Below are 15,000 nucleotides of genomic sequence, written 5' to 3'. Positions count from 1 at the left end.
AGTGGGATATCTGGTCACCCATCACTCCATACGATGCTACATTACAGCATACTGCAAAGCACCATGAGAATTACCATGAGAAATTTAACACTGTCAGATTGTTTTATAATCATCAAATTATGAATGGGAATTAGTTTCAAATTACACCCTGAAGTGAAGCTTACAAGTGCACCTTCTGTTCAGATCAATTCGCCTCATAATGTTTGGATACTTTACATCTGCTGGTTGTTGTCTGAAGCTTCAATGAACTAAAGTAGATAAACAGGATGACAGACAGGTGATCACAGATGGTTTTGCTATTACCTGTCTTAAGGTAAGACATTATCAGGTAAAGTGTGTAGCAGGTAAGGAGGAGTTACAGGTAAGGGATCCACAGAGAGACACTCAGGCACTTTCCACTCACAGGTGTTTATGCAGGTCTGAGACTGGAAAGGTAGCGACCACCAAAACTCCCTCTGTTTCCTGAGTGGAAGAAACCGGAGGAGGGACATCACAGCCGTGAACAAAACACACACAAACATACAGCTACACATGAATGCACACGCAAACACATATGGACATGAATGCACACACATTTCAGTGTTAAGGGCAGGGCTCACACCAGTGTTAAGGGCAGTGTTAAGGTCAGGGCAGTGTTAAGGGCAGGGCTCAGGCCAGTGTTAAGGGCAGTGTTAAGGTCAGGGCAGTGTTAAGGGCAGGGCTCAGGCCAGTGTTAAGGGCAGTGTTAAGGTCAGGGCAGTGTTAAGGGCAGGGCTCAGGCCAGTGTTAAGGGCAGTGTTAAGGTCAGGGCAGTGTTAAGGGCAGGGCTCAGGCCAGTGTTAAGGGCAGTGTTAAGGTCAGGGCAGTGTTAAGGGCAGGGCTCAGGCCAGTGTTAAGGGCAGTGTTAAGGTCAGGGCAGTGTTAAGGGCAGGGCTCAGGCCAGTGTTAAGGGCAGTGTTAAGGTCAGGGCAGTGTTAAGGGCAGGGCTCAGGCCAGTGTTAAGGGCAGGGCTCAGGGCAGGGTTTAGGGCAGGGCTCCAGACTCGCCTCTTTAGCAGGCTGGTGGAGGGGATGAGGCCGGCACAGCCCGAGGTGCTGGGCAGCTTCCTGGCCTGCCACCAGAGGGCGTCGGTCTGGTCCACCACCTCCAGGACGTCGCCCCTGTGGAAGCCCATCCCCGCCTCTGCGCAGGGGATGCAGGGGTCCTGCTGCGGGGAGTAATCTGCCATCGCTCTCAGGTACAGCTGGGGGTCCCGCAGAGACCAGGGAAAACAGTCACACAGCAGCCGCACATCCGACTCAGACAACAAGTACATTTCCCCGGGCGATGACAGGCTTATTTTCGCATCTGCAAGGCATGCTGGGATACCTGGTGACACGAGGCAAGCTAGCCGAAGCAACCAGAACAGCGGGGGGACACTGGGCTCACTACATTAATGGCATTTAGCAGACGCTCTTATCCAGAGCGACGTGCAACGAACAGCAGACCAGAATAATGTAAGACATTAGCCGCAGAGCAGGACTGCTCACCATCGTCTGGTTGTTGACGGGCCGGTCTGAGATGGGAACCACTTTAAACACGATGGTCCCGCGGGAGCGAGCCTGTGTGTTGGAGAACAGATCTGAGAAGCACTCACACATTCACACCTGCAGCTGAATCCGGCGTGTCGGGACTGTGCGTCAGAGTGGGCTTTCAGAGAGAGAGGCAGTCGGGGTTGAAGTGAGGCGTTCTGGGAAACTCACCAGGATCTGTATGATCTGCTCTGGCTCCAGCCCCTCCACAGAGAGACCATTCACCTCCACCAGCCTGTCCCCCGCATAGAGCAACCCTGCCAGATACACACACACACACACACACCATTCACCAACCTGTCACCCGCATAGAGCAACCCTGCCAGATACACACACACACACCATTCACCAACCTGTCCCCCGCATACAGCAAACCTGCCAGAGACACACACACACACACACACACACACCATTCACCAGCCTGTCTCCTGCATAGAGCAGCCCTGCCAGACACACACACACACCATTCACTAGCCTGTCCCCCGCATACAGCAAAGCTGCCAGACACACACACACACACACACACCATTCACCTCCACAGACAGAGATGCATAAGGAGAGGCACCTCATACCCGTGGTGAAATATGGTGGGTCAGTGCTGTTTTGATTGCAGAGGTCTAAGGGCACTGGTTTGTTTAAATTACGGGGAAGAGAGCAAGTGTGACAGTGTGACTGGAGGCTCACCGCTACGCTCTGCCAGGCCCCCGTGTATGACTCTCGCTATGAAGACCTCACCGGTCACCTCGTTCCTCCTGATCGTTGCTCCCTGAGAAAACACACAAACGGGAGGGTTAGGGAGTAACAATGACGTCAGACTGTCAGGGGAGGTATTTCTGTTTACTCCCAGAACTGTACACAAAACATTCACACACTGAAACGTAACAAACTTCGGTGTTATTCCTTGGGAAATAATGGGAGAAACAAAGGATTCTACACGCACTTAAATCTGGTAAAGAAAAAAAAAGAAAAAATAACTTGTGACAAAACCACAAGATGGATGACGCAGATGAAATTAATGTGTGGCAAAGCCTGTCAGATTTTAGGATTTTGTGGATAAAAAAATATTAAAAAGTCCACACTTTGTTAGGCCTCAAAGTTTGAGGAGAAGAGAGGCTTGAGGGGAGGCTGAGCGGAGAGATGGATGGATGGATGGATGTGGGGAGAGAAAGAGAGAATGTTTCTGAGAGAAAGACAGGAAGCCAGGCCCAGTGGAGGGAGGGAGGGAGGACGAGGACGTTTCGGCCCCTGATGGGAGAGAGGAGGGCGGGGCAGGGGAGCAGAACACATCCAGACGCACAGCCGAGCGAGGCAAGATGGAGGAGTGTCCGTGAGGAGGAGAAGAGTGATGCAGAATGACACGCAGGGTCACATGACCACAGCACACCCAGCCAGCCGACACAACGGGGTCACATGACCACAGCACACCCAGCCAGGCGACACAACAGGGTCACATGACCACAGGCGGGCGAGAGATGCGAGGAGGATCAGATGAAGACACAGTCCACAGGGTGCGCTCCGAGGGCAGAGAGCCAAACTCACGTCACAATGCGGATCCCCTGATTATTACAGAGCACCTCACGCAGAGACAACGAGGAGAGGCCCTGCCTCTGCCTGCAGTGTGGAGACGCAAAACAAATCCATCAACATCCAACATTACTGACTCACAGGATGCAACGCCACTGAATCAATGTTCACACATTATGCTCCAGAGGAGGGTCAGTGTTCAGACTCTACGCCAGCAAAGCACAGCAGCGTTTACTGCACAGACACACAAGCTCAGGAGCGGAGCCATCAGAGGAGTCAGACCAGCCTCAAGAGCTGGAGTGACACCAGCTGTCAGAGGGAAAGAAACAGAAGGCAGTACCTGTCAGGGACTGGCCCCGCCCACGAGCCTCCTGTCCTACACCCTGCAGGTGCGCCACAGCATGATCAAAAGGACCTCCAACGCTCTCTTTGGTTTCATTGTAGCAGTTTCGACTGCACACAAGTGAACAGGCAGCCATGGATCGTCGCGATCTGAGCCAAATGTCAGAAACGAAAGTACAATCTTAAGTAAATGAAGTATAATCTGTCTGATGACAGACTCCCTTTGGTGGAGAGGGCTGTTCCTCCAGACGAGAGACCGATCGAGGGAGTGAGAGAAGGAGAGGAGAGAGGGGAGGAGGAACTGGGACTATTTTTTCTTCTTCTTCTCTTTCTTGTCGGAGAAGCAGCCCGTCTTGCTGTGATTGGCTGCCGGCCGAGCTCCCAGCATGCCGTTGGAGAGGTGGGGCGGGGTGGTGGCGTGTCCAGACGGGACCTTCTTTTTGGGCGTGGTTTTGGGCGAGAGGGCGGGGCTGTCGGCGTAAAGGCAGACGGAGCTGGAGGAGGAAGAGGAGGAGGAGGAGGAGGACAGGAAGCAGGCGTGGTGGGCGGGGGGCGGGGCGTAGGAGGGGGGGCGGCGGGCGGCGATGAGGAGGCGGAGCTTCTCCACCACGTCCACCAGCAGGCCGAGCGCCTGGGCGTTCTCCTGCACGCTCTCCTGCATCAGCTCCGTCGCTGCCACCATCTTCTGCCCCAGCACACGCACGTCGTCAGGGCGACGCTCCGCCGGGGGGGCCGGGGGGCGTGGCTCGGGGGGGCGGGGCCGGGTCTCCGCCCGGCGGGGGTGCATGGGGCTGGGGGGGGCTGTGTGTGCGTGTCCGTACCCCCCCCAGCCCGGGGGGAGCGCCCCCGCCCCGCTGCAGCAAGGGGAGCCCACGCTGAAGGGCTGGTACGCCAGGCTCCGCCGCGCCGGGGGAGACAGCGGGCGGCCATTTTCCTCTCCGCTGTCCACTTCCTCAGAGTGACCTCCACGGCACAACAGAGAAGCAGGTTAATGGACAAACCAACCATTCATCTTTCTGTGTGCGTGTGTGAGTGTGTGTATGTGTGTATGTGTGTGTGTGGGTGTGTATGTGTGTATGTGTGTGTGTGTGTGTGTGTGTGTGTGTGTGTGTGTGTGGGTGGGTGGGTGTGTATGTGTGTGTGTGTGTGTGTGTGTGTGTGTGTGGGTGGGTGTGTATGGGTGTGTGTGGGCGGGTCTTATGTTCATGGCCTTACAACCAATCATATGTGAATAGTACCTTATCTGACCTGTTCGGTTGTTTATTCTCTAACCTCGATGTGCACTTTTTTGTACATTGCTTTGGATAAAGGTGTCTACTAAATAAAATAAAATGTAATGTAATATGTTCACAGTTTGTGCTATGCATTAGCTTTGAGTTAACTGCAGGCGAATTAACCTTGCTACCTGAACTTGACTCAGTTTGCAGGTGCAGATGCAGGTGCCACAAACACAGTGCAATACAGAGATGTACAATCTGAATGAATGATTTGAAATCTGAGTTTGGGGATGTTGGAACATATTGGAAAAGACATTGAGGGAATGCACTTCCTGTGAAGAGGCTGAGTGCAGGAAGTGTGTCCTGCATTCTTACCCATCAGCCCCGGGCCACAGACAGAGGGGGCAGAGTGGTAAAGCCCGTCGTCCCAGAGTGCACTGCTCTGCCGGCACACGCTACAGCCACTGGCGGAGGTGTAGAGCGGCAGTGGGCGGGGCTGAGAGGGGGGCGGGGCACGCAGGCGGTCAGGTGACGCGTAGCTGCCCCTGCGAGCCGTCGCCCCCCTGGTCACATGGTCCAGAGACCCCGCCCTCCTGGTCACATGGTCCAGAGACCCCGCCCTCTGCGCGGGCGCAAGCTTCTCCTTGGTCAGGCGACGCAACTTCTCCCAGCGGCTGCGGGGCGGCCCTCCCACAATCCTCTTGTGCAGGAGAGACAGCCATTGAGCCAATCACAGACCTAGCACTGAGCCCAGTCAATCACAAACCCAGTACTGAGCCCAGCCAATCACAAACCCAGTACTGAGCCCGGCCAATCACAAACCCAGTACTGAGCCAGGCCAATCACAAACCAGTACTGAGCCCGGCCAATCACAAACCCAGTACTGAGCCCAGCCAACCACAAACCAAGCACCCTCAGAACCAGGTCTTGGTTTCCAGCGCTTCTGAACCCCAATCCCAGGTGGACCTCAGAACCAGAGGTGGACCTCAGAACAACCACCACTCAGCAAGTCTGGACCCAGGACTGTCCCCTCTTTTAGACTCCAGTGAGGACAGAAGCATCGCCTGCAAATATCTAATAAACGCTGGTTTAAAGCCACACTGGACTACATCATAATGCTAATTAAATAAATAGAAATAGAAAATGTCCTTCTTTCTGGAGAATTACTTTTAAAAGGTTTTGGAGGCAGAGAACTCAGAAAACAGTATTTTAAGTACATAAGTTGTGCACAGCAAATTTGCATGATATTACATGAACCTAGCTTACATAAAGAGTATAAAGGGATGTAAAACGTGACAGGTCTGTGCTGCAGGTCTGTGCTGCAGGTGTTGGGGTTAGGGTTTGTGCTGCAGGTGTTGGGGTTAGGGTTTGTGCTGCAGGTATTGGGGTTAAGGTCTGTGCTGCAGGTGTTGGGGTTAGGGTTTGTGCTGCAGGTGTTGGGGTTAGGGTCTGTGCTGCAGGTGTTGGGGTTAGGGTCTGTGCTGCAGGTGTTGGGGTTAGGGTCTGTGCTGCAGGTGTTGGGGTTAGGGTTTGTGCTGCAGGTGTTAGGGTTAGGGTCTGTGCTGCAGGTGTTGGGGTTAGGGTTTGTGCTGCAGGTGTTGGGGTTAGGGTTTGTGCTGCAGGTGTTGGGGTTAGGGTCTGTGCTGCAGGTGTTGGGGTTAGGGTTTGTGCTGCAGGTGTTGGGGTTAGGGTTTGTGCTGCAGGTGTTGGGGTTAGGGTCTGTGCTGCAGGTATTGGGGTTAGGGTCTGTGCTGCAGGTGTTGGGGTTAAGGTCTGTGCTGCAGGTATTGGGGTTAGGGTTTGTGCTGCAGGTGTTGGGGTTAGGGTCTGTGCTGCAGGTGTTAGGGTTAGGGTCTGTGCTGCAGGTGTTGGGGTTAGGGTCTGTGCTGCAGGTGTTGGGGTTGGGGTTGGGGTTAGGGTCTGTGCTGCAGGTGTTGGGGTTAGGGTCTGTGCTGCAGGTGTTAGGGTTAGGGTCTGTGCTGCAGGTGTTGGGGTTAGGGTCTGTGCTGCAGGTGTTGGGGTTAGGGTCTGTGCTGCAGGTGTTGGGGTTAGGGTCTGTGCTGCAGGTGTTGGGGTTAGGGTTTGTGCTGCAGGTGTTAGGGTTAGGGTTCGGTGTCAGAGGCATGAAGGTGTGTCAGAGTCCAGAGATGAAGATTCACCAGAGGCTGCTTGTTCTTGACCAGACACACGATCCTCATGGCCTCCTCATCGTCAGGAAGGTTGTCAGGGAGAGGGGGCAGAATGGGGCCATAATCCTTCTGGGCCACTGCATCATGGGCTGACAGCAGGGCCTGGAACCAGAACGGGATCAGATCAGAACCCGCCTCTATGACCCGGGACGAGATTGGGCCAAGACTCGCCTCTATCACCCGCATCCCACAGTTCCTACAAACTAAAAAACATGAGCAATCGTACTACCTGGGCTTTCTGAGCAGAGGTGGAACGTGAAGGGGTCAGAAAGTAAAAGTCCTGCCATGTTACATTACAGGCATCTGGCAGACGCTCTTATCCAGAGCGATGTACAGTTGATTAGACTAAGCAGGAGACAATCCTCCCCTGGGGCAATGCAGGGTTAAGGGCCTTGCTCAAGGGCCCAACAGCTGTGCGGATCATATTGTGGCTACACCGGGGATCGAGCCACCGACCTTGCGGGTCCCAGTCATGTACCTTAACCACTACAGACCGCCATGTGCTTCTTCCACCCGTTAACTCAGCCAGCTCATTTCACTAATTAATTCTACCTCTTGGCTGAAGCCTTGTGCTAATGAGCAAATCCAGGCGATACTGGGGAGGACTTTTACTTTCTGAACCTGGATTTTCCACCTCTGATTCTAGTCCTTGTGCCGAGCGTGTCGGCACCAGGTGACGTGCATCGAGGGGTTCGCCGTGACGTGCCTGCAGGTGGGCATCCCGGAGAAGCCCGTAGAGTTCCCTGGCAGCCGGGGACGGAGACGGGACGCTGCAGAGTTCCACCATCACCTGGGAAAGAGCACAGTCAGGCCCGTTGGGCCCGTCTTCGTCCTGCTTTTTAACTTGCTATTGAAACTCGACATCCATTAAAAAACATCACACGTCACTATCAGTCCTTGCTACTCCATAGGTGTAGGAGACAGGGTGGCAGGTTCAAGGTTTTCATGCCAAATTGAGCGACTTTTGGGGGCTATTATTGGGCTACCTCTGGCAATTTTTGTGTCGGCTTCCAAAGGCTTTTGTGCTGATAGACAGAGCCAATCAGCAGGAGGTTCCAGTTTGGAGACAGGAGTTTCTGATGTTTCTGGTGTTTCAGGTGTTTCAGGTGTTTGTGGTCAGTGCTGTGTTACTTTCTGAGCACTGAGGAACGCACATCGCTACGGTTTGCTCCTGGACCGTGGCCCTTCATGGCAATTCATGAGATGCATCAAACTGTTATGGAGATGGAGCATTATGGAGATGGAACAGTGTGGAGAAGGAACAGTATGGAGATGGAACAGTACGGTGAGGAATCTCAACGTTAAGAGTACAGAGCAGGGTGAAATATGTGTGATTGAGTCGGGACAGACAGGGGGCACTGTGAGGGCGGGGCTCACCTCCTGAGAGATTCCAGATGCGAAGGGCAGGAAGGGCCGGGGGGCGTCTCTGATGTGCTGCTGCAGACACTCATACACCTGGGGGGGGGGGGGGGGACACCATGCTGAGGCCCACTGCACACCTGGAACTTTACTGCTATAATGTACACCACCCCTTATAACAGCCTAACACCCCCCCCCCATATGAAGGCCTAACACCACCCCTTATAACAGCCTAGCACCCCCCCCCATATGAACGCCTAACACCCCCCATATGAATGCCTAACACCACCCCTGAACACCAACTGAACCTGACCTTGAGCAGTGATTGGAGCCAGGGCGCGTTCAGCAGGCTGTAGAGCAGGTCGGCCCCGTTAATGTCCCGGCGGATGGACACCCTCACCTCCTCCACCACGTTCGCCAGGATCTGCACCAGGCCTGCAGCACCAGGGAGCAAAGCAACACTTATACCAACGCACACGGGAGCTCACCAACGCACACGGGAGTCCCACACGGTCATTCTCACAGAGTTCCACACGGTCATTCTCACAGAGTCCCACACTGTCATTCACAGAGTCCCACACGGTCATTCAGAGAGTACCACACTGTCATTCACAGAGTCCCACACGGTCATTCTCACAGAGTCCCACACGGTCATTCTCACAGAGTCCCACACTGTCATTCACAGAGTTCCACATGGTCATTCTCACAGAGTTCCACACGGTCATTCTCACAGAGTCCCACACTGTCATTCACAGAGTCCCACACGATCATTCTCACAGAGTCCCACACGGTCATTCAGAGAGTACCACACTGTCATTCTCACAGAGTCCCACACGCTCATTCTCACAGAGTCCTGGTGCTTCTGGAGCAGCTTCGCTGGATTGCCTCATGTTGGAAAGTTGCCGGGATCCAGGTCACAGAAGACTAATTCCCATAAATATCTTCCTCTGGGGAGGAAGTGCAGTATTCTGTAAGATCCGCTGCAGAACAAAAGACAACTTCAGTGCTAAGGATGACGAGCTGGTCGGCGCCTTGCATGGCAGCCAATCGCCGTCGGTGTGTGAGTGTGTGTATGAATGGGTGAATGAGAAGCATCAATTGTACAGTGCTTTGGATAAAGGCGCTATATAAATGCCAACCATTTACCATTTACTTTGGTGAAGGTGAAATTGAAGTTGAACATAAAACTAATTTCAAAATCCAATACACCGCTGAAACCCTCACTGCTGAACCCATCACTGACAGTTTTCACAGGAGTTTATTCCAGGACATGAAAACAAAAACCTGGAGCTGACTCTCCACCATCTTCCCCTGATTCAGATGCACCTGGTCACTAAAATCATCACATGTATTCAAATATGAAGTAACACAGTGAATATGGTCCATCTCCATAAGTTCCCGTATCTTAAAATGGTCATTATATTAAATTAACATCCACTAATTGTGAACAACTGAAAAGCAACACAGTAGTTATATTAAAAGGAATTATTATTTAATAATGAAATAAGACATTAATGCAACATATTTGTAAGCATTATATATCCTGGTTAAAACCAGAAAAAAGAAATTGCCTTCAATAAAAACAATAACGGTGAATTCAAATTTCATCAGCATCAGTGGGAAGAAGTTAATGAATAATTTTCTGCACAGAATTTACAGAACAGCAAAGATTACTGAATATTACAGCAGCTACAAATGATGCAAAAAGTCACGTAACACTCGCATAAACGTCTCTTGACAGGAGAAGGTCATGGGTCAAAGCCAGTAACATAATCATACATTTGTATATCTGCATAAAGACACACCGTCATCACCAGTCTCTGCGCAGCGACTGTAGCCAGTGATATGTAGTACCACCTTGTCCTCTCATCACACATTGGCTGTAAAAAAGATGGCCGTTCACCATAAAGCTAGCCTGCTCCCTTATGAACAAGCTTGTTGTCTGAGGCCTCCGTCTACACCGTGAAGGTAAAACTCAAGTCAACTCACTCACCTCTCCAGCCACTTACTCAAAACGGCTCCTTCGCCCCCTTATCAAAGCAGTAATCCGGGCCTAATATTTCCTTGAAGGCAGTGTGGCCGCAGGTTCTCCCAGCTCTGCGGTGAGGGTTCCTCTGCACAGGGCCAGTGACACCAGATACAGGATTTCACTATTTCCCCACCCCCCCGGGAAGAGCCGGCCATAATCCCTTCTCTATCCCGCTTAATCCCGGGCAAGCACACTCTCCTCAGGAGCACTCCCACCGGCTGGCCGCGCCTCAAAGCTCCTTAACTCTGCTTTTAGCACACAGCAGGGCGGACGCACCCAACACGGCTCACACTGGAGTGACCGCACAGGAACACGGTGCATGTCCTTCAGTTCGTGTGACACATCCGGGGAAATCAGGCCATTACAGCAATTACAGCGAATCACGCTGACCGATAGATTTGGTATTCGAAGGCTAAGTCAATTTACTTATACCTTTCTTGAAGCAAACATTGTAAAATCACTGATTGCCTGAACACAAAGGTAATTATAACAAGGTGAAGCTTCCGGTAAACAATCGCGCCGGAGCGCAAACATTCCAGGTCTGATTTAAGTTATAGACCCAGGAGGCCCAGGATCAGAGGACACATGCTGTAATGGTGTCAGGCTAGCACGAGAAATTTGTGGCCTATTTACCTGTGAATGGCTAATTGCTCCCATTCCAATAGGACCATTTCCCATAATCCTTTGCACCTGTGCCGCTGTGTTCCCTAAAGGTGCCTAAATGCAGCCCAGCTCTAGCTGTTGAATGAGGTGTGCTCTGTTAGGGTTGGAGTGAAAACCTACAGGACAGTAGATCTCCAGAAACAGGGTTGGGCAGCCCTGCTCTAGCTGTTGAATGAGGTGTGCTCTGTTAAGGTTGGAGTGAAAACCTACAGGATGGTAGATCTCCAGGAACAGGGTTGGGCAGCCTTGCTCTAGCTGTTGAATGAGGTGTGCTCTGTTAAGGTTGGAGTGAAAACCTACAGGAGGGTAGATCTCCAGGAACAGGGTTGGGCAGCCCTGCTCTAGCTGTTGAATGAGGTGTGCTCTGTTAAGGTTGGAGTGAAAACCTACAGGAGGGTAGATCTCCAGGAACAGGGTTGGGCAGCCCTGCTCTAGCTGTTGACTGACAGGAGACTTTCCTTTATTTTACTTTATAATATTTTACTGCCCCAGGATCCTATTCCTAGAGTGCTGTTGAATTAGACAGACAGATGTAATGTCTAATGAACTGATTTAATTAAAACAAAACAGAAACACAAGACTCAGACATTTTCCATGAAGCTGGAAGTTAAACATTCCTGGTGAAGACAGAAACACAGTGAAACCTCCACTCAGATCAGAACCCTGAGCCAGCATGTGATCAAAGAAAAATTAGCTTTATTGCAAGACACCTACAGAGCTATTTTTGCCAGCCAGTTAATACTCAATGTCAGTTTAACAAAAATTAAGTGAAATGACCAAATTCAAGCTGACCTGAAATATATATATACATTCTCTTTACAAGACCTACATCAAATAAATTAATAAGAAGCTATTCACTGCAATACACTTTGCTTTCGAAACCATTTATTTCATTGTATGAAAATTAAAAAACAGTTCTGTGCCATTCCACTCCTCTACGACAGGTCAGTCAGTAAATCTGAATGTAAAATGAGTTCCCCTTCGTCGGGCCCGGTGGAGCCCAGAACAGAGGGGTCAGTGCAATGTTCGATTTGCTGGTTCGCGTCACAGACCACATGCATAAAATGGAGGTCTGAATGTCTCAATAAATACTTCATCTGTACAGACAGCCACACAGAAAATCACCCTTCCTAATCGTAAATGAATACAGTATTGCTTTCACAATGACATCCGTAGCAGTAACCTAAGTGTAGTATTAAAAAACGTCTTCCGGATGTGGCATGAGTTATTTCTTCATGTTTCAATGAGTTTAACACTTTTAACAATTCCATAATAACCAACGGTTAGCACTTGCTGAGAACTGGTACAACTTGTTCTGTGACAGAAGGGTTAACAGCCCTGGACTATATGTCCACGAGAGTCAGTCCACTGCACACAGGGACGCGAGATTAAATCTGAGTTAAGACCGTCATAATCAACACACCGACACGTACATGTGAAACACATCTGAATGAATCCACAAATTAATGACCCTTAGTGACCTGTTATTCCGTACTGTAGTGAGTAGGTACTTCAAAGAAAACAAAACACAAGATGGGGAGAAAGACAGGTAGAAACTGTACACCCCACCTGCTACACCCATAGTAACAGTTTCCAAGGAAACACCCACTGGAAGACGTTGGTGATTTCCTGTTTGGTATTTCAGACTCTGAAGATGCTGTCCCATGACGCAACACTTCACTCACACTGTGGAAGTCAGACCCAGAACCGGCACATCTGAAGTTGTCCAATGAGGCTGAAGTCTTGATGAAGCATAAATTGAGGATTTAGGCAGTGTCAATGCTGGGAGGAACTGGTCAGACAACTGACATCCAACGAACTGCTGACACTGTCTGTATACACGAAATTAATGGACTGTAGATTCTTTTATAGAAATATAGCAATAACCTTTTAATAAGTTTGTAATATGCGTTTCAGTCCCTTGGTGAATCTCTGGGTGTAATACTGTGATAAAACACTGAACTGGGAGGAGCTGAAGGATGGTGGCGGGGCGGAACTGCGCGTCACCATGGCAACCTTCACGGGGCCGAGGCAGTCAGGACATCATCGCAACCTGTTCCGGAACGCTCCAAACGGGGGAGGAGCTTCCTTCATTCTGAGCGCTATTCCTGCCTGACTAAATATTACTGAAGGCATTACCAACTCTCCGTCGCCCTCCCTCCCCCTCCCCCTCCCCCTCCCCCTCCCCCTCCCCCTCCCTTTCTCTCCCTCTCCCACTGCCTCTCTCTCTGTCTCTCGCCCTCTGTCTCTCTATCTCTCGCCCTCTGTCTCTTGCTCTCTCTGTCTTGCTCTCTCGCTCTCTCTCTTAGAATGCTTCTCTCCGTCTGTCCGTCACTCCCCCCTGGCTGCTCCGATTGGCCCAGCTCTCGTCCTCTATGTGACCTTCTCGTGCTGGATCTGATAGTAGCACGCCTGAGAGAGAGAGAGAGAGAGGGGGAGGGAGAGAGAGGGGGAGAGAGGGAGAGAGAGACAGAGAGAGAGGGAGGGAGAGAGGGGGGAGAGAGAGAGAGAGGGGGAGAGAGAGAAACCAAACTTCTTCAAAGTGGTGTTGGAGGTAAAATATATGACATCATAAAATAAATAAATGTACTCAGAAAACAAATGCAGTGTAAAAATTGGAAACCAAAGAACTGAATTCTTCACTCAAGGGCGTGGAGTGAGACAGGGCTGCAGTTTGAGTCCAACCCTCTTTAAAATCTACATAATGAATTGGCCACCATGTTGGAACAGTCTGCGCTCCGGGGCCTCACTCGTGACTCTGTCCCCCACGAAACCCGGGCTTCAGCAGAGCCTGGATCTCAGAGCAGCACTGCCAGACCTCGGCCCTGACAGTGAACAGGGACCAGAGTCATGATGTTCCAAAAGAAAGCTAGTGTTTCCATGGTTACGGCATGTACCTTGAGCATGTGTGTATGTGTCCATAGGTGGTGTCTCCATGGTTACTGCGCGCGGCGTCTCCATGGTTACGGTGCGTACCTTGAGCGTGTGTGTGCGTGTGTGTGCGTGTCCATACGTGGCGTCTCCATGGTTACGGTGCGTACCTTGTGCATGTGTGTGTGCGCGTGTGTGTGTGTGTCCATACGTGGTGTCTCCACGGTTACTGCGCGCGGCGTCTCCATGGTTACGGTGCGTACCTTGAGCGTGTGTGTGCGTGTGTGTGTGTGTGTCCATACGTGGCGTCTCCATGGTTACGGTGCGTACCTTGAGCATGTGTGTGTGCGCGTGTGTGTGTGTCCATACGTGGCGTCTCCATGGTTACGGTGCGTACCTTGAGCATGTGTGGGTGCGGTGTGTGTGTGTCCGTAGGTGGCGTCTCCATGGTTACGGTGCGTACCTTGAGCATGTGTGTGTGCGGTGTGTGTGTGTCCGTAGGTGGCGTCTCCATGGTTACGGTGCGTACCTTGAGCGTGTGTGTGCGGTGTGTGTGTGTCGATACGTGGCGTCTCCATGGTTACCGCGCGCGGTGTCTCCATGGTTACTGCGCACGGTGTCTCCATGGTTACGGTGCGTACCTTGAGCGTGGTGAACATGATGCCGTGCTCGCCGTGTTGCAGACACGGATCCATCAGATCCTCGATCAGGCTGACCTCCGACCCCAGGTTCCTGATTCTAAAAAATCATTCACACAAAAAGAATAGTCCGTTATTGGCTTGCACTGATCACCTTCCACTGCCAATCATAAAATAACTCACTGAGCTCTACAAACCTTCACCTGTCATTCATAAAATAACTCACTGAGCTCAAAACACCTTTACCTGTCATTCATAAAATAACTCACTGAGCTCCGAATGAACTCTCCCAAGTGTGTTAAAGTGACGTCTTTTTGCAGGCCAACCCTCACAGGGATTCCGATTTTTGCCAAATTTAAGGTCTGTGGTTAATGTATGCTCAAGAGAGTATCACACTTTGTTGTACCAGTTAAATGACATCCATGAAGAACTCCACCGTGTACGTCTAAGTGTTTAAATAATTGCATGTTCCCAGGCGCAGTGGATCACCCTGTTAATACCATGTGTATCTGCTGTTCAACTGGCTGCTACAGTCACTACATTGAAACTACAACAACCAGATAGATAGATAGATAGATAGATAGATAGATAGATAGATGATAGATAGATAGATAGATA

At 51.1% G+C, this 15,000-nt stretch overlaps 2 protein-coding genes across 3 annotated transcripts in view; both read right to left on the bottom strand.

Annotated features, from left to right (window-relative positions):
* The window catches only part of mpp4b (MAGUK p55 scaffold protein 4b), a 14,611-nt gene extending 5,705 nt beyond the window's left edge, over window positions 1–8,906 (bottom strand). The window contains exons 1-10 of the mRNA XM_061226874.1: window positions 8,843–8,906; window positions 8,495–8,616; window positions 8,200–8,277; window positions 7,529–7,612; window positions 6,793–6,924; window positions 2,235–2,316; window positions 1,722–1,807; window positions 1,509–1,580; window positions 1,026–1,222; window positions 404–462 (exon numbers count right to left, since the gene is read on the bottom strand). Of these exons, the coding sequence (XP_061082858.1) occupies window positions 404–462; window positions 1,026–1,222; window positions 1,509–1,580; window positions 1,722–1,807; window positions 2,235–2,316; window positions 6,793–6,924; window positions 7,529–7,612; window positions 8,200–8,277; window positions 8,495–8,616; window positions 8,843–8,906 (976 nt within the window). The remainder of the gene's footprint in view (window positions 1–403; window positions 463–1,025; window positions 1,223–1,508; window positions 1,581–1,721; window positions 1,808–2,234; window positions 2,317–6,792; window positions 6,925–7,528; window positions 7,613–8,199; window positions 8,278–8,494; window positions 8,617–8,842) is intronic.
* A 4,153-nt stretch (window positions 8,907–13,059) lies between these two features.
* The window catches only part of als2b (alsin Rho guanine nucleotide exchange factor ALS2 b), a 30,502-nt gene continuing 28,561 nt past the window's right edge, over window positions 13,060–15,000 (bottom strand). For both annotated transcript variants that reach the window (XM_061226659.1, XM_061226660.1), the window contains 2 exons: window positions 14,386–14,482; window positions 13,060–13,285 (listed from right to left, as the gene is read on the bottom strand). In XM_061226659.1, the coding sequence (XP_061082643.1) occupies window positions 13,247–13,285; window positions 14,386–14,482 (136 nt within the window). In that variant the 3' untranslated portion in view covers window positions 13,060–13,246. The remainder of the gene's footprint in view (window positions 13,286–14,385; window positions 14,483–15,000) is intronic.

Source organism: Conger conger, chromosome 17 (genome assembly GCF_963514075.1).
Source record: "Conger conger chromosome 17, fConCon1.1, whole genome shotgun sequence".
Taxonomy (NCBI): Eukaryota; Metazoa; Chordata; class Actinopteri; order Anguilliformes; family Congridae; genus Conger; species Conger conger.
This window is presented reverse-complemented; position numbering and strand designations above follow the sequence as displayed.